The sequence below is a fragment of the Myotis brandtii genome, unplaced genomic scaffold (assembly GCF_000412655.1).
Source record: "Myotis brandtii unplaced genomic scaffold, ASM41265v1 scaffold21, whole genome shotgun sequence".
NCBI classification, from domain to species: domain Eukaryota; kingdom Metazoa; phylum Chordata; class Mammalia; order Chiroptera; family Vespertilionidae; genus Myotis; species Myotis brandtii.
The window spans coordinates 2,598,484-2,624,290 of NW_005357846.1; the positions used below are offsets into that span (position 1 = coordinate 2,598,484).

At 34.6% G+C, this 25,807-nt stretch overlaps 1 protein-coding gene across 9 annotated transcripts in view; it reads right to left on the reverse strand.

Annotated features, from left to right (window-relative positions):
• Positions 1–25,807, reverse strand: part of ADGRL2 (adhesion G protein-coupled receptor L2) — a 282,141-nt gene that overhangs the window by 136,412 nt on the left and 119,922 nt on the right. For all 9 annotated transcript variants that reach the window (XM_005865701.2, XM_005865705.2, XM_005865708.2 and 6 more), the window contains exon 3: positions 16,449–16,621. In XM_005865701.2, coding sequence (XP_005865763.1) covers positions 16,449–16,521 — 73 coding nt within the window. In that variant the 5' untranslated portion in view covers positions 16,522–16,621. The remainder of the gene's footprint in view (positions 1–16,448; positions 16,622–25,807) is intronic.

The following is a 25,807-nucleotide window of genomic DNA, read 5'->3' on the forward strand; positions in this document are numbered from 1 at the left end:
GTTCTTCAAGTCAAGGGCAGCCAGTTCATGACCATAAAAGCAACGTATGATGTGACTTCATACAAAAATAGGAGCAAGACCCTTGTTTCTTTATCTAGAATCTAAATTGGGAAACATGGGGCAATTCTAGATTTAGGGCAGGAGATGAAGCTGACAGAGTGGAACAAGGCTGGGTGAAGTACCTGGAAGTCAAGCCAGGCAGTATGATTGCTCCTAGATTCCTGGGAGAGTCCAGTTTATTTTATTCCTAAACATCCATTACACACCATTCCTTACCACCAACCAACTTGAAAAATCCTTCTTTCATCAGCAGTGAGTTACCCAATCCCATCAATTCTACTTCTGAATTCTACCTCTGAAATCTCATCCATTCATTCATTTTCATGTAATCTCACTGCAGTTACTTCTAGTCTCATTCTTTCTCACCTACATTACTTCAATAGTCTTATTGAAGAGAAAGGGTAGAGGCAAACCACAGGATGAGTCCAGCTCACAGGTATATTTCATTTGCCCCATCAGTATTTGAATTTATATTTTGAAATAGTTGTCAACATTTCAAAATATGGAGACATAACATTTCAAGTAAATTTCTGACTTTGCTTGAGGGGGAAAAAATAAGATCAACTGACAAGGAACTCACATCAGCAAAGTATAAAAATATTGACAAATTAATCATCTGAAGCTGAGCAGCACTGTCCACTATAGACAGGCATGCATTTTCTAGTTTTGTTTCATTTATTTATACTTTCTTCATTTTTTTGTTAATCACTCAGCCCCTTAGGAATTTTTTGTTCAACATTCTCTCTGCTTTCAACAGTAGACTCCAGCCAATCTAAATAAATACCTCTAGAACAAAAATCTATAATCACCTTTGAAATTATTCAATAAGTATTCAATGATTATCACCACATGATAAAATCCTAACTCTTTCACATGATCTGGCCCATATTCTTTAACCTGTGCTATTTCTTGTCCCCCTTTGCCTTGCAAACACACTGAACCACTTGCAATTCACATTTTTAGTGACAATGATTTTGCATACTCTAATCCCTCTCCTGGAATGCTTCATTCTTCTTTAGCTGGCCAATTCCTCCCCATTCAGATATCTCTACCAGAAAGCCTTCATTCACATACCCAGTTTTAGCTGGGTGTGCCACTAAAACTGGGTAGCTCTCTCCCCATCCCTTGTAGGTGTCATAAGGTACCGCAATTATTGTAAAGTTCATTACCATACCTAGCATACAGCATAGTACTGGCACATTAGATATGTTCAATAATTACTTATGATTAAATAATTAAACATTTTTTCTAAGCATCAACAGTTCTAAAGAGTAGGCACTTTCACAATTTTATAATATATAAGAAAATGCAGACTCAAGTTAAATAATTCACACAAGTTCACATAGCTGGTAAATTAGAGTCAGAATTTAAACCAATGGACTTTAGACCAAAACTTGTGGCCCTTGAATATATTCCCTTTCTCGCTTGCATGGGAAATTCTGGTATAAATGTAATTTCACTACAAGCTATGTCAGTGAAAGGAAACAGAGACCAAGTCAATACAAAAGACAATAATGTCTAATCCTAAATCAAAGCTGACAGGATAAATCCTGTGAAATGTTCGGCAGTTATCACTGAAATGTGACCAGCTGTCGAAATGCCATGACAACTTTCACAGTCCTGGGCAAACTAGTAAAATCTAGCTCTTCATTCTTACCACAATAGAAGAAAAATGACTACAAAAAAGAAAGCAAAAAGCAATCCACAATAGAAAATATATTAAGAAAATTCAATGCCCTTATGATTGGCAAAAGATAGATCATAAACTCTTTAAGAAAAATATTTGACAGTCAAGAAAACATAATTAACAGAACTAATCAAATAATAATTTTCATTCAAGTTATTACATTTCAAGAAAAATGACACTAGTATAAATGCTTCAAGCACAAATTAATTTGAGCAGTATTTAGCAACAGCTTGTCATATTAATTCATAAAGCATAAAAAATTCTAAATTTTGTTTTCAAACATCACTGTACTATATTCCAAGTATTTCTTTTTAAAAAAATGACAGATAAATACAATTATATTACGTAAAAGTAAATCTCAGTAAGATCAAATAGCCTAAAGAAACAAAAAAAAAATCATCTTTAATGTTCAACACTTGATTAGCTTTCATTTTTACAATCTTTGAAAACTTCACCGCTGATCCACATAGGTTGCATATCAAAGTTTTCTAAGAGATTCAATCAAACATAAAGCCTAATCAAATGTTCTTGCTTTCTTAAAAAGACCAACCATCACTTTTTTGCCCTCACCAGTATTTCAGGGCCAACAAAATATTGACAAGTATTGTTTCAGTACATTTGGGAGTAAAACCCTTGGAAGCAATAATCTTTTTTACCAGATGGATATAAATGTTTTCAGTGATCTGTATGGCATCTTCCTGCCACATAAGCACCTTGCTAGGCATTCCTAAAAACACCTGGTCAAGCTGTTTACCAAGAAACAAACAAACAAAAAACCTAGACAATGGATGGGATGAGGGATAATTAACAAATAAAACTATTCCTGCCACTCTAACGACATTGGAGCAGAACCACGCTCCAAGCCAGCACCTGGTGAAGGGAACTGCTAGATGTGATAATTCCAATTTACACATTCAGCACAACATTCTGTCTGCCTGTCAATTTGAAACAGTTTCCTATTCAGTGATAACAGATACCCCAAAAGAATGCAGTGTCGAAATGCTGACATGAATTTTTTATGCACCAACTAGACTTTCTCTCCTCTGGACCAGCTGCATCTGCCTTCTTCACTCTTGAAATGGACTGACAGTTGGATACTATTTTCAACTATACCAACAACAAAAAAAATCAAAATTCAGAGGGAAAATCTTAAAGTATCAGATCCTCCTCAAGGAGAATACCAATAAGAAAAGTACAATTAAGAAAAAATAATGAAGTTGTAAAAAAATTCACAGAAGATGATTTGACTTTGGGTGGTAGATACACAATACAATATACAGATCATGTATCACAGAAATGTACACTTGAAACCTATATAATCTTCTTAACCAATGTCACCCCAATAAATTTAATTATAAGTACATAAATAAAAACTCACTGTTATTTGATCTTAATTTATATAGTGAGGTTCTTAGCTGCCAAAACCATAAAAGCACATATTTCTATTAAATGTAGAATTTACTAGTTTTGTTTTGTTTTGTTTTTTTCCTACATTGACAGAGAGCAAAAGCTAAAGCAAGAAAGAGAGGGACAGACACAGGGGCTTTAACCTAAAGCTATGCAGGTTCATTATCCAGTACTTTCATATGATCACATTTTGAAGAACTACTGTAAAAAAGCAGTGAAGTCTCATGTTATATTCAGGAAATTACAATTTTTTTCTTCTATTTTATTTTCTTATTTAAATGACAAATATGTAAACCATAAAGTATTATGGTTTGTTTTTTCCAACACATAAACAGGATTATATTCATAAATATCTCTCCCTACAATAAACTATACCCTCTCCTTCTAGAGAGTGAACTGAATGATGATTCATTTGTTCTAATAGCACAGCCATGGCACAACCATTTCTGGAACTCTCCTCTTATGAAATAGAAACACATTCTTTTCAATTATTCCCAGGGATGCCAGACTTTCATTTCAGGAATGGGATGGATTGGCTTGCTAAAATAAATATACATCATTCAGGAATGAAGCTGATGAAATAATTCTTCAATCTGAGACATCATTATTGTTATAAAACCTGGTGATGAACTGTTAGATGTGTGGTTCAGAAACCAGCACTTTTGAAACCTCAAATCAATGCTCAGCATGTCAAGAAAAACTTAAATATATTATGTTTAACTCATCGTTCTAAGTCAAATGCATTCGCCTAGAAAACTAATGAATATGGGTTTCCCCCACTATCTGAAAGTAGAACATTCCTATGAAACTTTTGGAAAGCCAAAATAATGTAAAGCAAAGAAGCAATTTTCATTTATGCAGAACATTTTTTAATGTTCCCAGACCCAACACTCAATGCACACACAATGTCTTTATTTTGTTCACCATGATAAAAATGTTTAATTATACCCAGTTTTACATTCAGCGTAACACTCTTACAAGCTTCCCTTAATCTTTTCTGATAGCTTAGGACACATCTTACTAAAAGATGCACAAAATAGATCAAGATAACATACAGATGCTTGCAGACATAGTTCAAAGCTTCGGTGATTTGATGTTGAGTGTAGATCCCAGGAAGGAGCTTGGCGAGGTCATTCTCACTGCTGTGGGTATAAGTTGCCTCTATAATGGCTTGTTGCAAAACAAATGCTGAATGCTCCGCCCCACCCCCCCCCCCCCCCCTTAAGTGAAAATCTCTTTGGATTCCTTTGAGTTAGTGAAAACAAGTACTAAGATAGGTCTTTCATAAAAGCTGTGATATAACGAGAACTTTCAAATAGCAGGGGATACTTGCATAAGTTTTTCCTCTAGTTGCATCTACCTCAATTTTTACTAAATATAGAATATTTTTCCAAAATAGACCGCATGTAAAATCAGTCTTCATTTTCAAGTGTTATTTAAATGAAAATAAGAAATTCTCACTTCCAGTATATAGATATACACATACACATACCAGTAAATACACATAAACAAATACATATATACTCACATATGTACCTACATAAATATACACGTATATATGCACACACACATATAATTAAAAGACATATTATGAAGATCCCTCAGCAAAGCCATCAATTTCATTACCAGCTATAAACATTTTAATATTAGTAACAGTCATTAAAACTATATTAACCAAAACAGTAATATATTTTAAATATAACATGTCTATATTCAATACCATTATAATAAAACACCATTAAATATTAGAAGGATATAATTTTCCTCCTTCTTATATCTAAGCTACAATGAAAATCATTTAAGAACTGGGGCTGCAGTCAGTAACTAGGATTTGATTTTAAGTCTTAAAGTATCCTCAGCTGTTAATCCCAAAGACCCCATTCCTGCAAAACTGTATACTGAACATACAGAGACACTGTTTGTTTTCTATATTCACAAATTCAGCACATTGTTTTTAGGTGATCATTAGTGAAACTGCTGTACCATCAATGAAGTATGTATTTAAAATATTGTTTTGGTACTAACGTTCCTTGAATGCACTTGTCAATTAATAGAAGTGTAATAGAAGCACTATGAAAAATACAAAAATAAGTAGGAAATTACCCCTGACCCCAAGGAATTCACTAAAACATATAAAGGAGGTATAAGAGGTGACCCCTCCCCAAAAAAGTGTTATATATACAAAGAAAAGTACCTATAAATTGTTGTGTCCACGACAGTAGCTACTAACCACTTGGGCCTACTTACATTTAAATTAATTAACATTAAATAAATAATGTCCGTTTTTAGTCACATTAGCCATAGGTTCAAGCGTTCGAGAACTTGTGGCTAGTGACTGACTCTGTTGGACTTGTGTTGCTATATAAATTCAGGATTTCTGTTTATATCAGAAAAAGCCCTCGAAAGTAGCCTAAAGAACAAATAGAACGGAGTAGGTGGAAGGGTGGATTTCTTGGCACTGTTTTCAAGGAACAATTAGTAATATAGCCTGCCTGGAGTTATGGGAAGAAAACCCCACTTCAAAGTCAAATTTGGGGTCCTTGAATTTTGTAGATTTTGTTTTACTCGGTGAACAACTGGTCACATTGACAAGATTAAAGAACATAATGCATATATCTATATTATAAAAACCCAGTAGCCCTAATGCTGTAACAACCGAAGTCTGGTCACCAGGAGGCTGCGTGCACAGCGAGGCACGTGTGGGTGGGTGGGGCTGTGTGCGTGGGGAGGCTCACGCGGGTGGGCGGGGACTTGATTCTGGGTCTCGCTGCGTGGCAGGACTCGGAGGAGTCCCCCGGCACAGCGGGGTCTGGGGTCCCGGGGTCTCACGCAATTTCGCGTGTTGAGTCACTAGTAAATATATAAAGACAATGACTAACATAAAACAGGTGTTCAAAAACTGAGGAAAGGTAAAGGGGGAGAAGAGAGAGAAAGGGTGAAGAGGTCTGGGACGACAAAGGGGTGCTGAGAAAATAAGACAACAGAACTACTGGCTCTTAACTCCATTCACTGGACTAGACTAACATTAAAAAGCTATGAGACTCCAGTGGAATGTTATGGTTAAGTCTCAAAATGATCTAATTGATCTCTCAAAGGCAAGCTTTCTGGTAAATAAAGCAGGATCCCAGAATCTACAGTGAGTGCCATTAATGCAGCCAAAGTAAGAGCTTTTTTTTAATATTTTGCTCCAATACATAGACTAGTAAGGACCCAAAGTAGGATTTATCACTAACAGTCATAAAGTAGGTTTCGTCTGGTAAAGGTGTTCGAAATTACTGTGGAGAGAAAGAATATTTAGGAAGAGCCAGCTAAATATTGCACTGTCTACCAACTGTAGCACAATGCCAACCACATCGTGTGTCCTTGTACTTCTTGGTATACAGCATTTCAAATATATAAATGAATCCCTGATTTGTGCTCAATTGAAATGCATTCCAAAATACAAAAGAGGTGCTAGTCATTCAAGTTATTTTATTTCTCCTCTAAACCTAGGTATCTGAAGATGTCAAACTATGTATCAAGGATTATATGAAGCGATTTAAACATGATTTAGGAAGGTTTGCACTGTGACAAATATCTTCACTGTTTTACTACTTTACTAAAACTTGGAATCTTAAGATACATTTTATATATGTGTATGTATACATATATACATGTATTATCCGTATGACAATAAAGGCAATCTTCCCCCAAACCAAAATATTACTTAAAATTAAGCTTATTTAAATTTTTTTAACAAAATTACTAAAAACATTTTTGTTTGGACCTTGTCAGAAGGGTTTCAATTTTACACCATTACGTTTTAACTTGCCTAATCAGTTGAACAAAAGTACTTTATGTAAAATGATTCTTTTAGTTGCCTTAGCTACAAATCCCTGCAGGATACTATAATTGAAATCTACTCACGTAAGTTAGGAATAATTAGGGCCCCAAATTAAGCCAAACACAAAGTTAATTCAAATAGTCAGCTGCTGTCATTTAAATGGTTATGGAGTTTTATTGTTGCTTAACATTTCTGAATGCTTTTAACTGTACTTTGTTCTTCTCATCTGTATTTAGTACCTTAGTACAAATAGAAATGGGATAAAGCAGCAAAGATTCATTAGCCTTTAGATTGGAGTCATACCTATATCCAGTATTTGTCACTGAAGGTTTTCCACTCAATCTTTGCTGTCAATTAACAACACCGTTAAAAGAATGGAATGACAGCTCTCAAAGGCAAGCTTTCTGGTAAATAAAGAAGGATCCCAGAATCTACAGTGAGTGCCATTAATGCAGCCAAAGTAAGAGCTTTTAAAAGCTAACAGGGATAGCCTCTATTTGCTTAAACTCTAAAACAAAGCAAAGGATTAAAAGAGCTTCCTGTTGTAAGCAAACAAAAGGGAAAAGATAATGTCTAAAACCCCAGACCTGACAGAGGGGATATGAAAGCATGCCTTTAACTATTATTTCAATGATAAATGATCAGTGTGAAACTGATAAACTACATTGAGCAAAAATCAAAACTACTGTTATAATATTTCATTTTTTCAATGTTCTGATAATCATTCTGAGCAGTTTGCACTTTCAAAGAGAAATTGTGATTTTTTAAAAAATATTTGCCTATGGCTATATAATTCCTGAATATTATTTGAAAATTGCAGAGTTAACAACATTGGTATTATGTTTTATATATTTCAAAATAAAGTTAAGTCTAATGTAGTTTTAATCTGAATGTAATGATATTAAAAACTTTGAAATAAAACATCTTTTTCAATTGTCACCATTAAGTGAAACAATGTTAAGCAATATATTTTAAAGTATATGTTAAATATTCTCGGGTGACAGCCTGATAAGGTAGGAAAATACAACAATGACCTACCTAAGGGTAAAGATTCAGTTCTAAAGAAAGAAAAATGGAGTGGCAGTGAGTAGAGCCCGACCAAGGGACCACTTTGCAGGCCTTAGTTTCTCAACCTGTAAGTTGAAAACTACGTGGCTAACTAATGTTCAAGTTGTGATTCTCAGTCTAAAATTCCTCAGTTCTACCAATAAATACAAACAAAAGATATTTTTACCTCTAAGATACCTATATAGAATGCTCTTTGTTTAAAATTTCCTACTTACTTTTTATTTGGCTTTAAAAGCTGAATAATCTAATGAACTTCATGAAGAAATAACTGTAATTTGTGATTTGTAGTATCATAAAATAAATCATATCAGTAACCTATCTTTATCTCTGACAGGAAAAGTAAAAGGAGGTAATATCTACTACTTAAAATAAATAAAATCTTTGATTATATATGATTCTACAAAGCAGAAAAATCACTAGATGACCTTAAGCGGATAAAGTATCTTTAAGCTCTTTTAGATAACCAGTTTACATTCCCATCCTATACTCCTTTATGGTGCTATCATGTCAGGGCACCAATACAGGAGTGAAAATGACAAAAATTCTTAGTTTTAAAAATATGTTGACTTTAAAAAATTAGTAAAATATAAACTTCCTACATGGGTTAAGACAAACATAATATACACTTTGCATACATGATTTTATAATTTTACTTCAAGAATTAAGCACATTTGTAGTAAAATGCTATTAAAAGTAGTGTTTCCATGCATCACAGACTAAAAGTAGGACAGACCAATGGGGACTTGAGGGAAATATTAGGAAGAAGGGGTCAAGCTGCATTTACTCAGGGATTTTTCAAAACAAATCATCAAATGAAAGGTCACTAGAAAGCATATAAATCAGGATTCAAAGTACAACGAAATATAAAAATGTTATATGGTAGCTTAGTTCCTTTTTAAAACAAAACAAATTAGAAAAGTGAAAGATGTTATTTCTACATTTCAACTGTGTTAAGGTTAGAAACAAACCTTGATTTGCAAAGGTAGGAACCACTGTCACTCAAAATCTAATTTTCTAGACTAAACATTTTAATAGTCAAGACTCCTTGATACGGATGTCCTCTCACTGCTCAGCAGCCTCGCCCAGCAGCCTCAGCATCGCCTGGAAGCTTATTAGAAATGCAGGCTCTTGCAGCCCATTCCAGATCGTGGAATCAGAATCTACATTTTAACAAGATTCCCAAGTGCATTATACCTGCATTAAATTTTAAGGCACACTGTTCTAGATAAATAAGATTAAAGACATCCAGCGTGACCTCCCTTAAATTTCTTCTTCTCCTGTGCATATCTCTTCCTGAAACTCCTTCTCCCAATATCCTAATATCCACTCTCCTTTCCTCAACGAGACTTCCTCTCCTTGCACTGGATACCGTTGACTTTCTTTCTGCCTAGAAACAAATTCAGGTATCTGACAGATCTACTACAAACTACCAAAAAACAAAACTGATGAAGGGACGTTCCTTAAACAAGGGAACATACTTAACCTATACCACCTGTCTCCACTTTATTTACTAACTTTTTAATCACCTGCCACCATCACCTTATCACAGCGTTCTGCCGTATAAAAGTGGGTCTCTTAAAATCCGACAGCTCTCTCCCCACTACCATCAGTATAGCAAGGTCCTAGACTTACGAACAATTTTAAATTCCTACCTTAATTTTCAATATCTTTTCTCATTAGAAAGTATTACATTCAAACTCAAAGAGTGAGGCAACATGAACTTTTAAGAAAAATAAGCCCTCAAAGCAAGAATAACAGCAAACATAAAAGTCAAACTCTGTAGAGTCCCATGCTGCTAGGGAGGGATTATAAATGTTTTTGCTTCCTAAAGCTCTGATAGGGAATTCCCTTCCCAGCCTTACATTTTAGCCAAGAAATCCCAGGGCTGGGGCTAGGTATTCTCCTGGAATCACTTCTGTCAAGTTGACGAAAGGAGTTCAAGAATAGGGTTGAAAGATGTCAGGAGATATTCACTAATCCACACTGATGTCTAATACATGCAGACTGCACGGCTGTCATATGTCATTCTCTGTCATGCAGGAGGTGAAAAGAAAATAAAGAGTGCCACAGGGTACCAAGCATATGTTTCAGTAAGGCACTCCCTCAGTAATGTGGCAGATAAATCAGTTCTTCAAGACATACCAGTTCAGCATTAATACTCAGATGTGCTCAAGCCTTTGTATTATCTTATTCTCTAATACTGAAACCTAAACAGACAGCAGATAAAAAAGAGAAAATGTGTATGAATTCAAAACATTAAGCAAAAGATTCATCAGAACTGAAAAGTACTCAGTGAGTAATTAACACAACTACCGTTCAGCAAAATTAAGAAGCTTTCCATGCTTCCTGTGCTTTTAATTAAGCTACCTTTATTACACTATTGATTCTTTCAAAATATAGCGATGACTGTGATAAGTGCCTAATATTGACATCAAATCAATATTTCAAAAATTTCCCCTTGTACGGACAAGTTTATAACCTCTTTACTTTTAGCAAGTATTTTTCATAGTTAACAGATTAATTTGTTAAACATTGGATGTAGTCTTTTCTGTCAGAAAATAAAGGTTTGCAAAAATTTAACAGTCAAGCAATACAATGTTATTGAGGTCTGTTGTGTGTGACACACTGATTTATAACACTTTACCACCAGTCACAGGCCTACTGGTGAGTCAACAGAGATTGTGGATAAACAAACCTTCCCTAACACTGGAAAAGAAGCAAGAACATGAACTAGAATAAAAAGTGGGAGGAAAAATGTAGAGAAAAAACAACAACAATTAGGCACTGGAACTTAATCTTCATATAAAATATGGCATATTTTGACACTGAATGTCAAATAAGATGACCAAAGTATATTCCAAATTAACTTTAAAAAAGAACACCAGTGTATCCTATTTAGTCTTACTTTTTTTTCAACTTGAGCCACATTCAGAACAAATGTACCTTGCTTTTGAATCCTGGTATTAGTACTACAAGGCATCTGGTGTTTACAATATAAACAACATCATATAATTTGTAAATGGCATTAATACTTATTTTTAAAAATGAATTACATCATAACCTATGCAGAAGAAAGCTGCTGCAATCACATTACATTACACTCATTTAATACAATAAGGAATATTTAAAGTGGCCTAAGAGCAATATAGTTAGTTACTCTCTTAAGGAGTAAAATCACATTGATCTGCACTAAAAATATAAAGAAAATCATTTTTTAAAAATACATTGCTTAACCCAAAGTTAATTTACATAATTTGTGAATTTAAAATATAAGGTTACATTTGCTATGCAGCGAACATGGATATGCTGTACAATTTCTATTAATTTAATGGGAGTTGTGACTCCCATTAAGTTTAATAGGAGTCATACTGCCAAATCCCCATGCACCTTGCTGAAAATTTACCTCCTAGCTTTCAACTAATCAAATATACTGAAATGAACAAAAATAGTCAATTTTGCTAGACTGGGAAATCTAAAGTCCCTACAGTAAGTTAATTCAGCATTATCATAGCAATAGCCATGTAGTTATTCTCAACAAGGAAAAAGAACAAGGTTATCACAATGAAAAGAGACAAACTAAAGCAAGGGTTCAGGAGTTCTGAAAATGTCACATTTACCCTTAACAGAAAATATGTTCTGCTTTTTCCAATCTGGAGACAGTTTTTCTATTTTATTTTTTTCTTTCTTAGTACACTGTCAAAACAGAGTGACAAAATAATTCCTTTTTGAAGCCTAAAATTATACCCAAGGAACTTCAACAGAGGAATAAAGAGCTATATGAAAAGGTATAGATAGTAACTCCCAGTAAATAACTGGTTGCAACTTCTGAATCACAATGAATTAAAGCATAATTTTTTTCTAAAACTATTTTTAAAAAGTTACTTTATATCCACACCTCTGCACCCCGAACACCTCACTCATCCACCCATACTCATTTAATACTATAGTGCTTCTTAAGTGTGATGCTGAGCAACCCCAGTGTCAGCCCAGACATTTGTCAGAAATGTAAATGCTTGGGCTCTACTCCACAACCTCCAAGGTCAGTGGTTCTCAACCTTCCTAATGCCGCAACCCTTTAATACAGTTCTTCATGTTGCGGTGACCCCCAACCATAAAATTATTTTCGTTGCTACTTCACAACTGTAATTTTGCTACTGTTATGAATCATAATGTAAATATCTGATATGCAGGATGTATTTTCATTGTTACAAATTGAACATAATTAAAGCATAGTGATTAATCACAAAAACAATATGTAATTATATACGTGTTTTCCGATGGTCTTAGGCGACCCCTGTGAAAGGGTCATTCGACCCCCAAGGAGGTCGCGGCCCACAGGTTGAGAACCGCTGTTCTAGGTGATTCTGCGGCTGCTAAAGTTTGAGAACCACTGTAATAGTTTATTTCATATCTACGCTGTTTTCTCTCCATTGATTTTTTTCTCCATTACCATGCTCACCACTGTCTTTACCTAGCTACTCAGCAACTTTGAGATTCAGCTCAAGCATCATCATTACTTCCTGACATACACCCCACCCAACTCAGCTACCCTTCACTTTAATACCTCTGTGAATATCATCATCATGGCACTTTCACCTTGTTATAACAAGTATTAATTGTCCCCTCTCAAGTGATTAAGACCATTACCCTCTTTAAAGATTTATACTATTTATGTGATGGATATAGAATGAGTGCTTACTATAAGCTAGGCATTATTCTAGGAACTTGGGACACAACAGTGAACCAAAAAAATAAAATTAAAAGATCCCATGAAGCTGACATACTGACGTACTGTGCATACTGTGTATGCTTATGTGTGCAAATATAAATTTTATACATTTCATTATACGTGTGTGTTAATAAAACAATGAAAGAAAAAAGAATAAATGATCCTTCTCAAATTTAACCTTGGAGAACAATTCCTTCCACTAAATTATAGACCACTCTGAAGGAAGTATTTATATGCCAAAAAGGTTTTCGAATTCATACGCTTAACACATAGATCTACTTTTTTCCTGCCACACTAGTGAAAAGACTCCACAATCAAACATCTTTTTTTAGTAAGATACCACTTACACAAAAGTCATTGTAAAATGTGCTTAAGGAATTTAAAACTACATTAAAAACGGGTACGATACTATTTCTATGGCTATGTTCTAAAATCGTCTTGATGTATATAAAATAAATATGTACAACTGTATCTGGAATATCTGGCTTTTATACACCGCATAATATTTTTCTTTGAAATGAGGATAAGCAGAAATGCAATTTGAGTTAATTAACTAAAATTTTGACTAAAGAAATCTAATTACATACACACTGCATAAAAATTCAACCTGAAATCTGTATTACTGACTTTGCTGAAGAACTGCTATTATTCGTAACTTGTCACTTGAGCAAGCCTTCATATGTCTGACTTATACTTTCCAGGGCTCCATTATATACCATAATTTAATTCTCTGGGACACAAAAATTCAATTTACTTTCCTACTTACTGATACATGATTCCACAGTGGGTTACTATGCTTATAGAAATCACCCAAAAGAATCAAAACACACCAGTTTCTCAAGAAAACTAATTTTTGAAGGGCTTGAGGTTAGTTCTCTAGGAATAAAATCAATTCTAAGAAAAACTTACAAAGTATTTTGAAGTCTGGTCTTTTATAACTATTTTTTATTTGGAAATTCTAAACGGCATTTTTTAAAAAAACACAGGGATAGAGACTTGAAGAATAAACAAAACACACTTCCTATTTTTCAAAAATAAGTAAATTTTAATGGGTCAGACTTTAATTGATTCTGAAATACTAATTGAAAGAGATAGCGAGAGGGAGACAACCTAAATCTAACAATTAAACCTTTATATATGTAATCAGCTTTTACCGTAGTAAACGTTATAAAAATGCTTAGTGATTTGCTCTTATATGCACACAAAACATGACAGATTTATAATGTTCATCTGACAGAATAAGTCCTTCTTGCAAATGTGGAAATTTACATCTCATCTGTATAAATGTAAAACAAACCCAACATTGTGTTAAGCCTTGAAAATCATATGTTAAGGGAAAACACTATGGTAAACAGCAGAAAAGATCGCTCTAAAAAGGCAGGCATGGCTCATGACTGAATACAACACAAAGACTTGTTTTATTGTCCTTAAAAACTTGATTAGTTACTATTATACTTAAAAATCTAATGTCTACTTTGTATTGCAAAGCCAGAAAACTGGCAAAACGAGGCTAAAATAAAAAGCAATCATGGGTCCCCCAGCGAGGACTTCCCTGCCTGCGCAGACCTCCACTGGCCTGCAAACACAAGTTACCGTGTCTGCTGGGCCCCAACAGGTATTTGAGATTTCCACCCCTGCACACAAGACAATGAGCTCAAGAGCAGAAATGTGCCTTGCCCATTTTTTATTGAGCACCTGGCTCAATTTAGTCATCAGTAAATGAGCAAGTAGGGAGGAAACCTTATCTGAGTTTATCTGTAAGGATCTAAGCACTAATACGAAAGTGCTCACCTCTGTTAAGATTTGAAAAGGTAACCGATCCTGTACGGGACTGGCAGATATTTAATGGGTGAATGGTTACATTTGTATCTTCTTTCCCCTGCTCTCACACCTAACTTTGATTGGTTTTCTCTATAGGTGTTCACAGAGCATCATCTGCTTTCTGGCAATAAAGACCTGACATGTCATGTCAAACTTTTCTAAGACAAAACCATGTGCGCTGGGTCACTGCTCTAACAGTATACATAACTGTGTATACTCCCACAACTAGCAGTGTGCATTCTTTCCAGGTTTGTCTTACCCGTAGGAGGGAAATGTTTCAAAAGCAACACCCCGTGGCCTGATGTGCCAAAAATGAAATTTCTCTAAACATCAGATATGAATCTTGACCTGAAAGGTGACACTAGAAATAAAACTGCAGTATCTCATGAAAAAGTCTCTGTTTGCTAGCCCCCTGCTGAGTTAAGCTACTGTGCCAGCAAAGTGGTCTCTATCTTGATTGGAAATTTTTTTCATTATGTGGACTAATGAGCCATTGGTCCACACCTGGAAATTTTCTTAAATGTATAAAATCATTCAAACATAACAGCAGGAATTCAGTTAGTTTTCCCGAAAAAAAAAAAAGATGCAAAATTATAGATTACACACAAAATTTTTATAACCATCCAAGCCAGAGATTCTTATTAAACTCAGTTTCTGCTCACTGTCTTATCGTTACAGTACTATTTATTCAGACATATTACATTTTAATGTTAGATTTGATGCATCTTTCAATTTTGATGCAAAGAGCAATATCTTCTCAAAATAAAATACTATCCCATTTATGACTTTCATGTGTGACTTAAATCATGTGTTACTTACTTGAACTGCATTGTTAAATTATATCAACATACTGAAAGTAGGAAACTCTGAGAGCAAGGAGAAGATAAATAAAACAATTTTGGAACAAGCAATTCAAATAAAATTCTTTTGGCAAAATTAAAATGTTAACATTTTGAAGAAGTTTATTACAAAGACATTGTAATAATAAGCTTGCTGCTATCTATTAGTTGACAGTATGCCTCTTTTCCTCCACCTATCTTTTTATTAATAGGTATAAATGTGATCAGCCAATTTTAAAATTCTAAATATTTTCTTCAAGAATATTTAATTGGAAACAAAAATACCCATTATATTGTACATGCATCTCTCAGAGATTTTGTAATCTTCACAGCTTTTACACAATTAATACAACTATCACTATCAACGAGCTATAAACTTCACACATCTTTGCTCCATATTAACTTGTGGCCTGCTCCGTAAAAAGCACCTGGAAGGGTGTTATTTTCACATGGAAAAAAAAAAACATGTCTACAGAAATAATGGATATCAGGAAATCCATATAGTAATTGATAAATGATGGTTCCAATTATTTCATTAAGCCTCAAAAGTGTATGTAATTCTTTAAAAATCGGATCTGTCACCAAAAAGATATAGGTAACAAGAAAATGGCAGCACTATGAAAAGTTTTCCAGCACATATGGAAATTTTTATTTAATAGTTTTAGAACTATGACTGTACTCAAGGAGCAGACAAAAGATGAAGTGAAAGAGTTGCCACAAAATACCTTCAAATTTACTAGAATAAATATAGTCAATAAATGTAAAACGTAAAAACAAAACAAAGTGTTCATTTACTTATCTCAGGATTATTTAAAATTATTACATTTATAAATTTATGTAAAATAAAATTCAGACTTCTAGCACTTTCTATAATATATAGCTCTGTAATGAAAATAATTCAACATTAAGAAAATCTTTTTATCATCTGTTTCTAAAATAGTACTCTTCTACATAAGTAAGCTTGCATAGTTTCAGTCTCCTAGATGTAAAAAATAAAATTCAAACTGCTCTTACCTTCTATATTCGGTAAGAAGATGATTATAATGATAAACCACAGACTTCGCATTCTGCAACCAGAAGACACCATTATTGATCCCTTTAAATATTTTCTTTGTATTCCTTAATGAATCTAGTTAAAAATGTCCAGCTTCATTGAACCCAGCAGTCTGCATCATTGATCCTCATATCTGAAAAACAAACAAATCCATCATTTACTCTATGGTCCTTTTACTTTACAAAAAAATGCGGAAAAAAAAAACAACAACAATAAAAATAACCATCCCTCCCTTCTTCCCTCCACCTCCTAATTATTAAAAAAAAAAAAAAAGGTATAAACTTTGATTCTATACCCACTATGGCAGCTGCGCCTAAACGCTGAATAGCGGAGCTTCGCATCTCAAAAATGATCAAAACCCAAAAAGCATTTATAGACAACCAGAACATATGAATCACAAAATAATAGTTATACAAGTTCCTAATGATGAATTTTTCTTTGAAAAGCTTATTAGAAAGTCATCCTAGAACAATTCATCTGTCACTATGTCAAATATTAGTCTTTTTATTAAATTACAGTTGACTCTTGAGCAACACAGTGTTTTAATGTGAGAGTCTGCTTATTATCAGTAAATACCGGTACTGTTTTTTAGGGTTTTTTTTTATTCACTGTTGGGAGCCCACATATGCAAAGGGCCAACTCTATGCATTGATCTACGCCATTTTATAATGGGGACTTGAGCATCTGTGGATTTTGGTATCCACATGAGGTGAGGGTGAAGGGGATATCCTGGAACCAATCCGCATAGAATCAAGGGAGAATTTGAAGTTTTGTGGGAGTCAAAAGTTATACACAAATTTTTCAACTGTGCAGGGTTGGTGCTCCAACCCCCACATTATTTAAAGGTCACCTGTACTAGCTTTAATACATAACACCTCTAACAAGATTTTATAAAAAACATATACTTGTTTGGTTTGTTTCTAGTAATGGTAGCAGCATCATTATCTACAACTTTATCGTGTTATCTAGCAAGACAGAGTAGAGATATAATGAAATGGTTTATTTTTCTGTACAAGGGTGCACAATTTTTAACATATGGTTGTACTTTATATAATAATGGCACTCCAAAATTATCTCATTTCCAAACACAACATATCAAATTATTATTCCTCTGACTGTTATTATTCATAGAGAGAGCCGATTAATAAAGTCTCAACTATTTCATTAGAAAGTTTAAGATTTTCAAATATTGTCTTTCCTTGCAGCAAGGTATAACTTAATATCAAACCTAGATCTTGAGTACATAGGTCCATCCACTGAACTCAAATAAAAACTCCAGCCCAGCCCTGGCTGCCATGCTAAGTGGTTAAGCATCAGCCTTCTCACTGAAGGGTTACAGGTTCAATTCCCAGTCAAGGGCACATACATGGGTTGTAGTGCAGAAGGCAATCAATCAATGTGTCTCTCTCACATGGATGTTTCTCTTTCTTTTTCTCTCACTCCATCCCTCCCTTCCACTCTATCTAAAAATCAATGGAAAAAATATCCTCTCCTGTGAGTATTAACAAACAAACCAACAATAAAAAATAACCCCAGACAATAATGATTTTATCTCCAAGGTTGCATCTCTAAAAACAAACAAAAGAACGAACTGGTGGAGAGGTGGCAAAAATATATATATAATCCTGAGCCAAGTCTAATTTTGACCAGCCCTTTAGGATCTAGATCTTCGACAGGAGAGAACACCTGAGATGCTTCTTTGTCCAAAGAAATAAGACAAAAACAAAGGAAAGAACAAGTTTCCTCTTCTGAATGCCAAAAGTATGAAAAGAATGGATACACTGGAAATTAATGGGATGGAGACACAGGGCACACAACCCTGCAGAACCGGCTAGCTGCCTCTATCCATTTTTCACTCTGAGCTCCCAAAGACTAGTCCAAAGACAAACCCCAAAGTAAACCTGCAGCTTACAACTGCTGTGGCAAAGTCCCTGCCTTAAAACTGCAAGCTCTTTTATGGAAAGCATAAGGAGAAGTCAGATAATTTCATGGCTTGTCACATTGAAAAGCCCCACCAATAAACAATTTCTTATACCCTATAGACTGTTCAATGAGCTGATGAAGCAAGGAAAGTAAGTTTAATGTGTGAATGAGGTACGTTCACTACTACAAGTAGAATTACATATGAGCCTTTGGAATGCTCCTGACAGAATTCTGACTGTCCAAGCTTTGGTTGTAATGGGTACTTTCACGTCAATGAACAAACGCATACAGGCTGCTTCCCCACAAGCACAACTCTTGAACACATTTCCACTTTCTTAAAGCGGTCCAAGATCAGTCTGTCTTCAGTCATCCGCTCTTTGAAAGAGTCCTTGTTTGTGGGAAGAAAGGGAAGGAAGAAATCAGGGACTGATGACTGCCTTGTAGGAAACAGCTGCCAAGATAGGAAAACCTCTGTTAGTGAGGGGAAAAGGAGGAGGAAACCGCACAACCAAGGCCTCTTTTGTGGTCTTTGGCCAGGACACAGTATTTTATGAACAGGCTTTAACTATACTAAAATTTCAGTGGAGTCTTAAAATCTGAATGTAGAACACAATTTTAAAAGTATGCTCTAGTCAATTATGAGACAGTACAAATGACTGCTTCTAACAAACAGAAACAGGTTCTGGAATGTCATAAAATCATGGCTTCTTTTATGTAAATAAAGCTGAAGTCTGTCCATCATTGTGTAATGAGTAACTAAAAAGAATATCACATTTATTTTTCTACAATCTATAGCCAATCACTTTCATATCAAATAAAATTATTTTCAAAAGCTCAAGTTCTGCCCCGCCAGAGCAGCTCAGTTGGTTGAGTGCTGGCCTGTGCACTGAAAGGTTGCCGGTTTGATTCTCGGTCAAAGCACATACCTGGGTTGGGGTTCGATACCCAGCTGGGGGCACATATCGAAGGAAGGCAACCAATGGATGTTTCTCACATCTCCTACCCCATCTCTCTAAAACATGCCCTCAGGTGAGGATTAAAAATAAAAAAGCAAAGCTCAAGTTTTAAATGCAATTCTGAAAGCTTAAAGTCAAAAGATTTTACTGCTGTGATCCAAATTAAAAACAACCTTCCATTTAAAAATTTTAATGAACACTGAAATACTTAGCAAACCACAATCAGCAAAGGATAGAATGAATAAATAATCAAATATGGTGAAACTAATCCCCAAAAAAACATTCCTCCTACGTCAAACTCCAGCCAACGGACACTCACAGGCATAGATGCAGCTAACACTCTCCCTTCCAACTCTGTAACTACCTGCAAAATGGAGTTCGGGAAAAGCTGCTCACAATGCAAAAGAAAACAAGAAACAAAATCAGAAAAGGGCTATTAAATTTTCTTTCAACAAACAGAAAAGATGAACCCAGTCCCCATATTAATAACCAGTTTGTCTTTAGGTGTTGTGAAACCTTCTGCCCTATTCCCTCCTCCCCACCCCCTCCCCCTCCCCCCATAACTTCAGAGAGGAACTGGGACGGTAAAGACAGAGCGCCAATGAAATCCCTCCTAATGCTAAGTAACAGTTCATTTCTTAATAAAACCAGAAACAGAACATTTCTACTTAAACTATAAATAACTATGCTTTTTCAAAGATCAAAGGCACTTCTAATGTACTATAACCTCATCCTACATTTCTTCTTATCCTTCAAGTAAGAAGATTCAAACTATTTCATCTATAAACCACATGCCATTGTATACCAAGCCTCTGTCAAGATTTTTTTTTTTTTAGATCTAGGTATCCTATTACTCTGTCATGTAAAAAGTCAATTAATGCATCATTACTACTAAACCTTCCAAAGCTGAACAAGGACTTCCAGGAATACGCATCAGCATTGTTTATATCCTAACAGTCTTCAAAGTTTTATACTTCACTTACAATATACAGTTAGTTGTAGTCTTTCAGACGGTAACCTGCTTATATAGGGTTGGGCAAAAAATGGTTTACAGCTTAGTACACGAAACACAGGATTTATTCTTGTATTATTTCTTAATTTTTGTATTATTTTTCCATAGAAACAACTGTAAGCCTACTTGTGGCTCACCCCTGAATTTATTAGCTGCATTAAATATTCCATCCTGTGCCTTAAATTGTGGGCAAAATTAGGAAAACACCAATAGTCATGTATTTATGGAACATTACCAGGAAATCACATTTAACCTTATATTAATGATGCCTATTTAGTAAAAATAGAAAAAATAAAAAGTATTTGTTGATAAGCATCAGTGCAAGAAGTAGCATTTAACAAGCTTCAAGGTAGTAAGAGGAAAAGATCATTTAAAATTGTCTAAAACTGGTTAACTAAGGTTGATATATTCTATTAAGAGCAAAGCCACCTTAAAGATTCATATATAAAGCTTTATCTTTAATTTCTATTCGTAGACACTAAACTGCTGTGAACACTAGATATTAAATGCAAAACACCTCTATGCATGGGAAGAACAGGGGAAGGAAAGAGCCATCCAAGCATGAGACCTACAAAAGTCACCCCTCCATGTTATTAAGCGCTAACGCTATATAAAATAAAAGATTAATGTTTGGGGTAAGCCTAAAATTCTACGCACTAAATGTATGTCAACTCTAAATGAAAGCTAAAGATAGCTGTACAAGATCTCTCTTTCTGATCTTAGTTGTGCTATAAAATTATAAACATTACGGGGCATTATTTACTTGTAAAAGAAAGCTGCTTTTCTATATTTTACCAAAACAAAAACAACAAAAAAGGATACCAAACCCACTCTGCCCCCATGCAATAGAAAGTGAAAAATAAATTAGCTGCATTTTAATTTAACTAAACCTCGCTCGGTGGTCATTTTTCAGAAATATCTTATGTGCAGTCAGTCCTTCTAGGTCAGAGTCTCCCCTTCTTGTTAACATAGGAGAAAACATCTACACGCTTGGGAGTTTTCTTTCAGTAAGTCGTCTAAGAAAAACCGTTGCTATTGCTAATCAGAAAGCCTTTTTTTTTTTTTTTTTTTTTAGCTCCAGGCATTCAGCGTTCTTTGCGTTTGAGTTTATTTTCTTTCTCTCACGAGGATAGGGTTGGGGCTGAGAATGCTGATGGAGATTTTAAAAGCACGTGACCACCCCTAGTCGCCACCCTGTTTCTCCCTTTCATTTCTGCGGACACCAGTATCAACTCTAGAGTAGTTTAAATTAAACTAGTTATGCTAACGTCCCTTTAACATTCATTATTGATCTTACCCTTTACTGAAATTTCTTCATTGTGAAGGAAGAAATTCTCCTAGGAGAGGGCTTAGTGGAGGAGCAGAAAAGGGAAGAGTTCAGGAATGCTCCTAGTAAATTACATCTGCTATCTGCAGTAATATCTATCTTGGAATCGTGCTGAGCATGCAAAAGAGGGTTGTATCGTGGACACTAGAGGCACAGTGCAGGGCATTCTGCCATCCTCTTCATTAAAATCCTTCCAGTTGAAATAATAAAAACAAATGGCTGTCATTTTCAAACCAATGTAGGGAACATCTTATGACTGAACATAAACTTGCAAATGAAGTTTCAAAAGAAAAAAAGAGGCACATGCCCAATCCAAAATACTACCTTATTTATCATGGAAATTTGATGGCTTCCTCAACTTTTCTATCAAAATATTTCATAGATCTACTTGTTTAAAATAGTTTGTATTTATTGTTAAAATTATAGCGTAACTACAACACCGAAGTTAGGTTTTCCCCTATGTAGGGAAAAGAGAAAGCTATTCTTAAATGGCAGTTCTCTCCAGCTTTAAGATATATTGCCCCTTAACTTTCCCATAGAACAGAATTCTCAGGTAATTTTTTTGAGTTGAATATAAATTATGGGCACTATGGCTAGAAATATTTCTTGAGTGCCGATTGTATGTGAAATACTATATTAGACACATATCACTAATCCTTATGAGGTCAATATTATAAAGGCCAGAAATATGAGGTTCAGAAAGGGAAAGTAACACCACTAGCAGGTGGCAGAGCTTGAATTCCAATCAAGGCTAATTATAGTAGTCCCCCCCCCCCCTTATCCGAGGAGGGATATGTTCCAAGACCCCCCAGTGAATGCCTGTAACTTGGATAGCACTGAACCATATAAATACTGTTTTTCCTATACATACATACCTATGATAAAGTTTAATTTTTAAGTTACAAAATTAAGTGAATGTGGTCTCTCTCTCAAAATATCTCATTGTACTCTACTTATCCTCCCTTCTTGTGATTATCTAACAAGGAAAAAAAAAGCCTTAATAAGCCAAGAACTTTCAACTCCAGGGGTGGGGAATATCGGGTCCATAGGTCATATAAGGCCCTTGAAATCATTTGGTCTGGTCCTGCCAAGACATTAGGGGTGAATTAATTAAATGTTTGACCAAATATAGCAGGTTAATTTTTAAGTTGATAATTTTGTATGGCCCGTGAATGATGTCAGAAATATCCAAATGGCCCTTGGCAGAAAAAAAGGTTCCCTACCCTGGGTCCTAATAATTTATTTCACCTAATTGGCTGAACTAATCATTGGTCAGGCAAATTAAAAAAAATGCAATGTTGTTCATGAGATGTAATCTTATGTTGGCTCACTGTACTAAATCCTTTGTTCATACATCATTGTTAGTAATCATTCCCTGAATCAATATTCAGATTCCCTCTTGGTCTATATAACCACTAAGTGAAATAATAATGACCCAGAATTTGTTGTATATATTAGATCATCAAGATGGTCACCAGAGGTTTCTTACACATAATGAGGTAACCTGCGTAAAATATGTCAAATGATCTCAAAAATAAATATGAAAATTAACCAACAAATAACACAGTAAGAAGTTGAAGAAAATTTTAAGTATATAGCACATTGCCTTTTGTAATCAAATGATACAACTCATTTGCAAACTATGTCGATATATAATGTCATCTAAACTTGCAATTCTAACTTCTACAATAAAGTAGATAATATTAACACTATAATTGCATGTATGTCAGTTTAAGTCAATGAATATCTAATGATTACATTCTAGGTATTTATATTGAGTTCTGGTAAGTGTATTACTTATTTATTATTTTCACCATATATATATATTGGTCCTGTTATGTTCTAAAGGATTATGAAACAGATTAAAATAATTGTCACCTTCAGAAGGTGAATAATCTTCTAAGAATTAAACCAAGAAAATTACCAAGACCCAAAATATGAATTAATAATTGCTAAACTCCCCAAAACTTAATGGTAATACATGTATTTTAACAAAATAATGAGAGAAGAGAAATAAAAGTGGTTTCTAGACCTGTGTTTCCCTTGAAATGTGTACTGAGATCAACCATCTTGATGAAAAGAGCCCAAGATTGAGATCAGGAGCACACTCTAGAGTACCGGCTTAACCTACCACTGTGACGGCTGGACATTCATAAATATCTAGGCCTAAAGTTCAACAACTATATACTTGGGTAGAAATACACAAGAAATCTACTATTCATTATTTTCCCAATTATTCCAATTTTAGGTTTATGGTCCTGATTCCATCTAAGTAAGCTTAAGGAAGATTTTTAGAGGCTGCTGCAATATGTCTCACTACGAACTGATCTCTTCTATCAAAATGTCTCGGAAATTATTCTAATAATTCCATTTTAAAAATTACATCTCAAAAAGTTGCCATTTCAAAGAACTTTTTTTAAAACCTACTTACAAATCATTAGCTTGGTAGCCATAATATAATAACCTGAGACTTATGCAGCTCACATATTTCACATTCTACCTTTGTGGATAAACAGCACATGATCAAAAGCAGGATGACATCCGGCCAGGCCTTCTTCCAGAAAGAGCAAATTCCTACCCTTAGCCAAATCATTCTGCATCAAGGCCTATGTTCCATACCATATACAGGCTGTCCTCAAAAAACGTATAGGCACTTTTTCTTTGTTCAAAGCTTAGTCTGGATTTACCCATTATTTCAAATCAGTTAAACCTAAAAAGGAGTGAAAATTAAATGAGTTATCAGCTGTTAAAGTGGGTATACATTTTTGGAGACACCCTATATAACTGCATCTACAAGAAAAACTCAGTATCACAGCATTTTATTAAGTTGTAGAGAAGAGGGATAATCAATTCTTTCTGAAAATTAACTTAATCCACAACATTAGAAATAAAGTTATGGTCTAGACCAGTGATGGCGAACCTATGACACGCGTGTCAGAGGTGACACGCGAACTCATTTTTTTTGGTTGATTTTTCTTTGTTAAATGGCATTTAAATATATAAAATAAATATCAAAAATATAAATCTTTGTTTTACTATGGTTGCAAATATCAAAAAATTTCTATATGTGACACGGCACCAGAGTTAAGTTAGGGTTTTTCAAAATGCTGACACGCCGAGCTCAAAAGGTTCGCCATCACTGGTCTAAACGAATGAACAGAGCAAACTCTACTTCCAGTGTCACACTGAGATTCTGTGTAGTTGGTTTGGTCTGGCTGATTTCTCTAAAGAGCATTATTAGGAGGCTCAGATGGGAAGGCAAGAGAAATATTCATGGACACACTATAAGAAACAGTAATAAACTGTAATAAATATTCTGAATGGCTGTTATAAATAAAAAATTTAAAAAACTTTAGTTCATTAAAATATATCATTTTATATGTTATTGCTTCTTAACTAAACCATGGAGTAGAAGAGGTATGTGGTTTCTAGAAAATGGGTTTTCAACTTTACAATATAATTTTATAACCTCTATTAAAATTTCAAGTAACATCAGAGTAGTAATTCAACAGTGATATTTAATAAAAAGAGAGGTAGGTTATTAAAAAGCTGAGAAAAACTTGAATTACTTGCCAAGACTCTCTTAATTGGTAAAAGACTAATGTATTCTTTGCAAAATTTCCACAATTTTTAAAAGTTTTCCAATTCAAACAACAGAGGAAGATATATCCCCTGTTGCTATTCCACATATAAAGAAAAGCCAAAAAAATTTGTACTTAATAAAAATAACTACCAATGATATTAACCAGTGACTCTTCAAATCACTCAAGTTAAAAACTACTAATAGTATTCCATTATGTGTGGAGAGATTAGAAGGAATTATACAGGCTGATATTATAGGGCAGAGATCAGTAAACTCTTCCTATAACCATCCAGATAGTAAATATTTTACGGACTATACAGTCTCTGTCTGTCACAACTGTACAACTCTGCCATTGTGGCATGAAAACTGCCACAGACACTGGGTAAAGAATGGGCATGGCTATGTGCCAATGAACCTCACTATACCAATAGCCGGCCAGCCACAGTTTGCCAACCCTTTCTATACATGAACAGGCACAACATAAAGAGGACTGAATGCAGTTCAGTCAAGTAATGAAC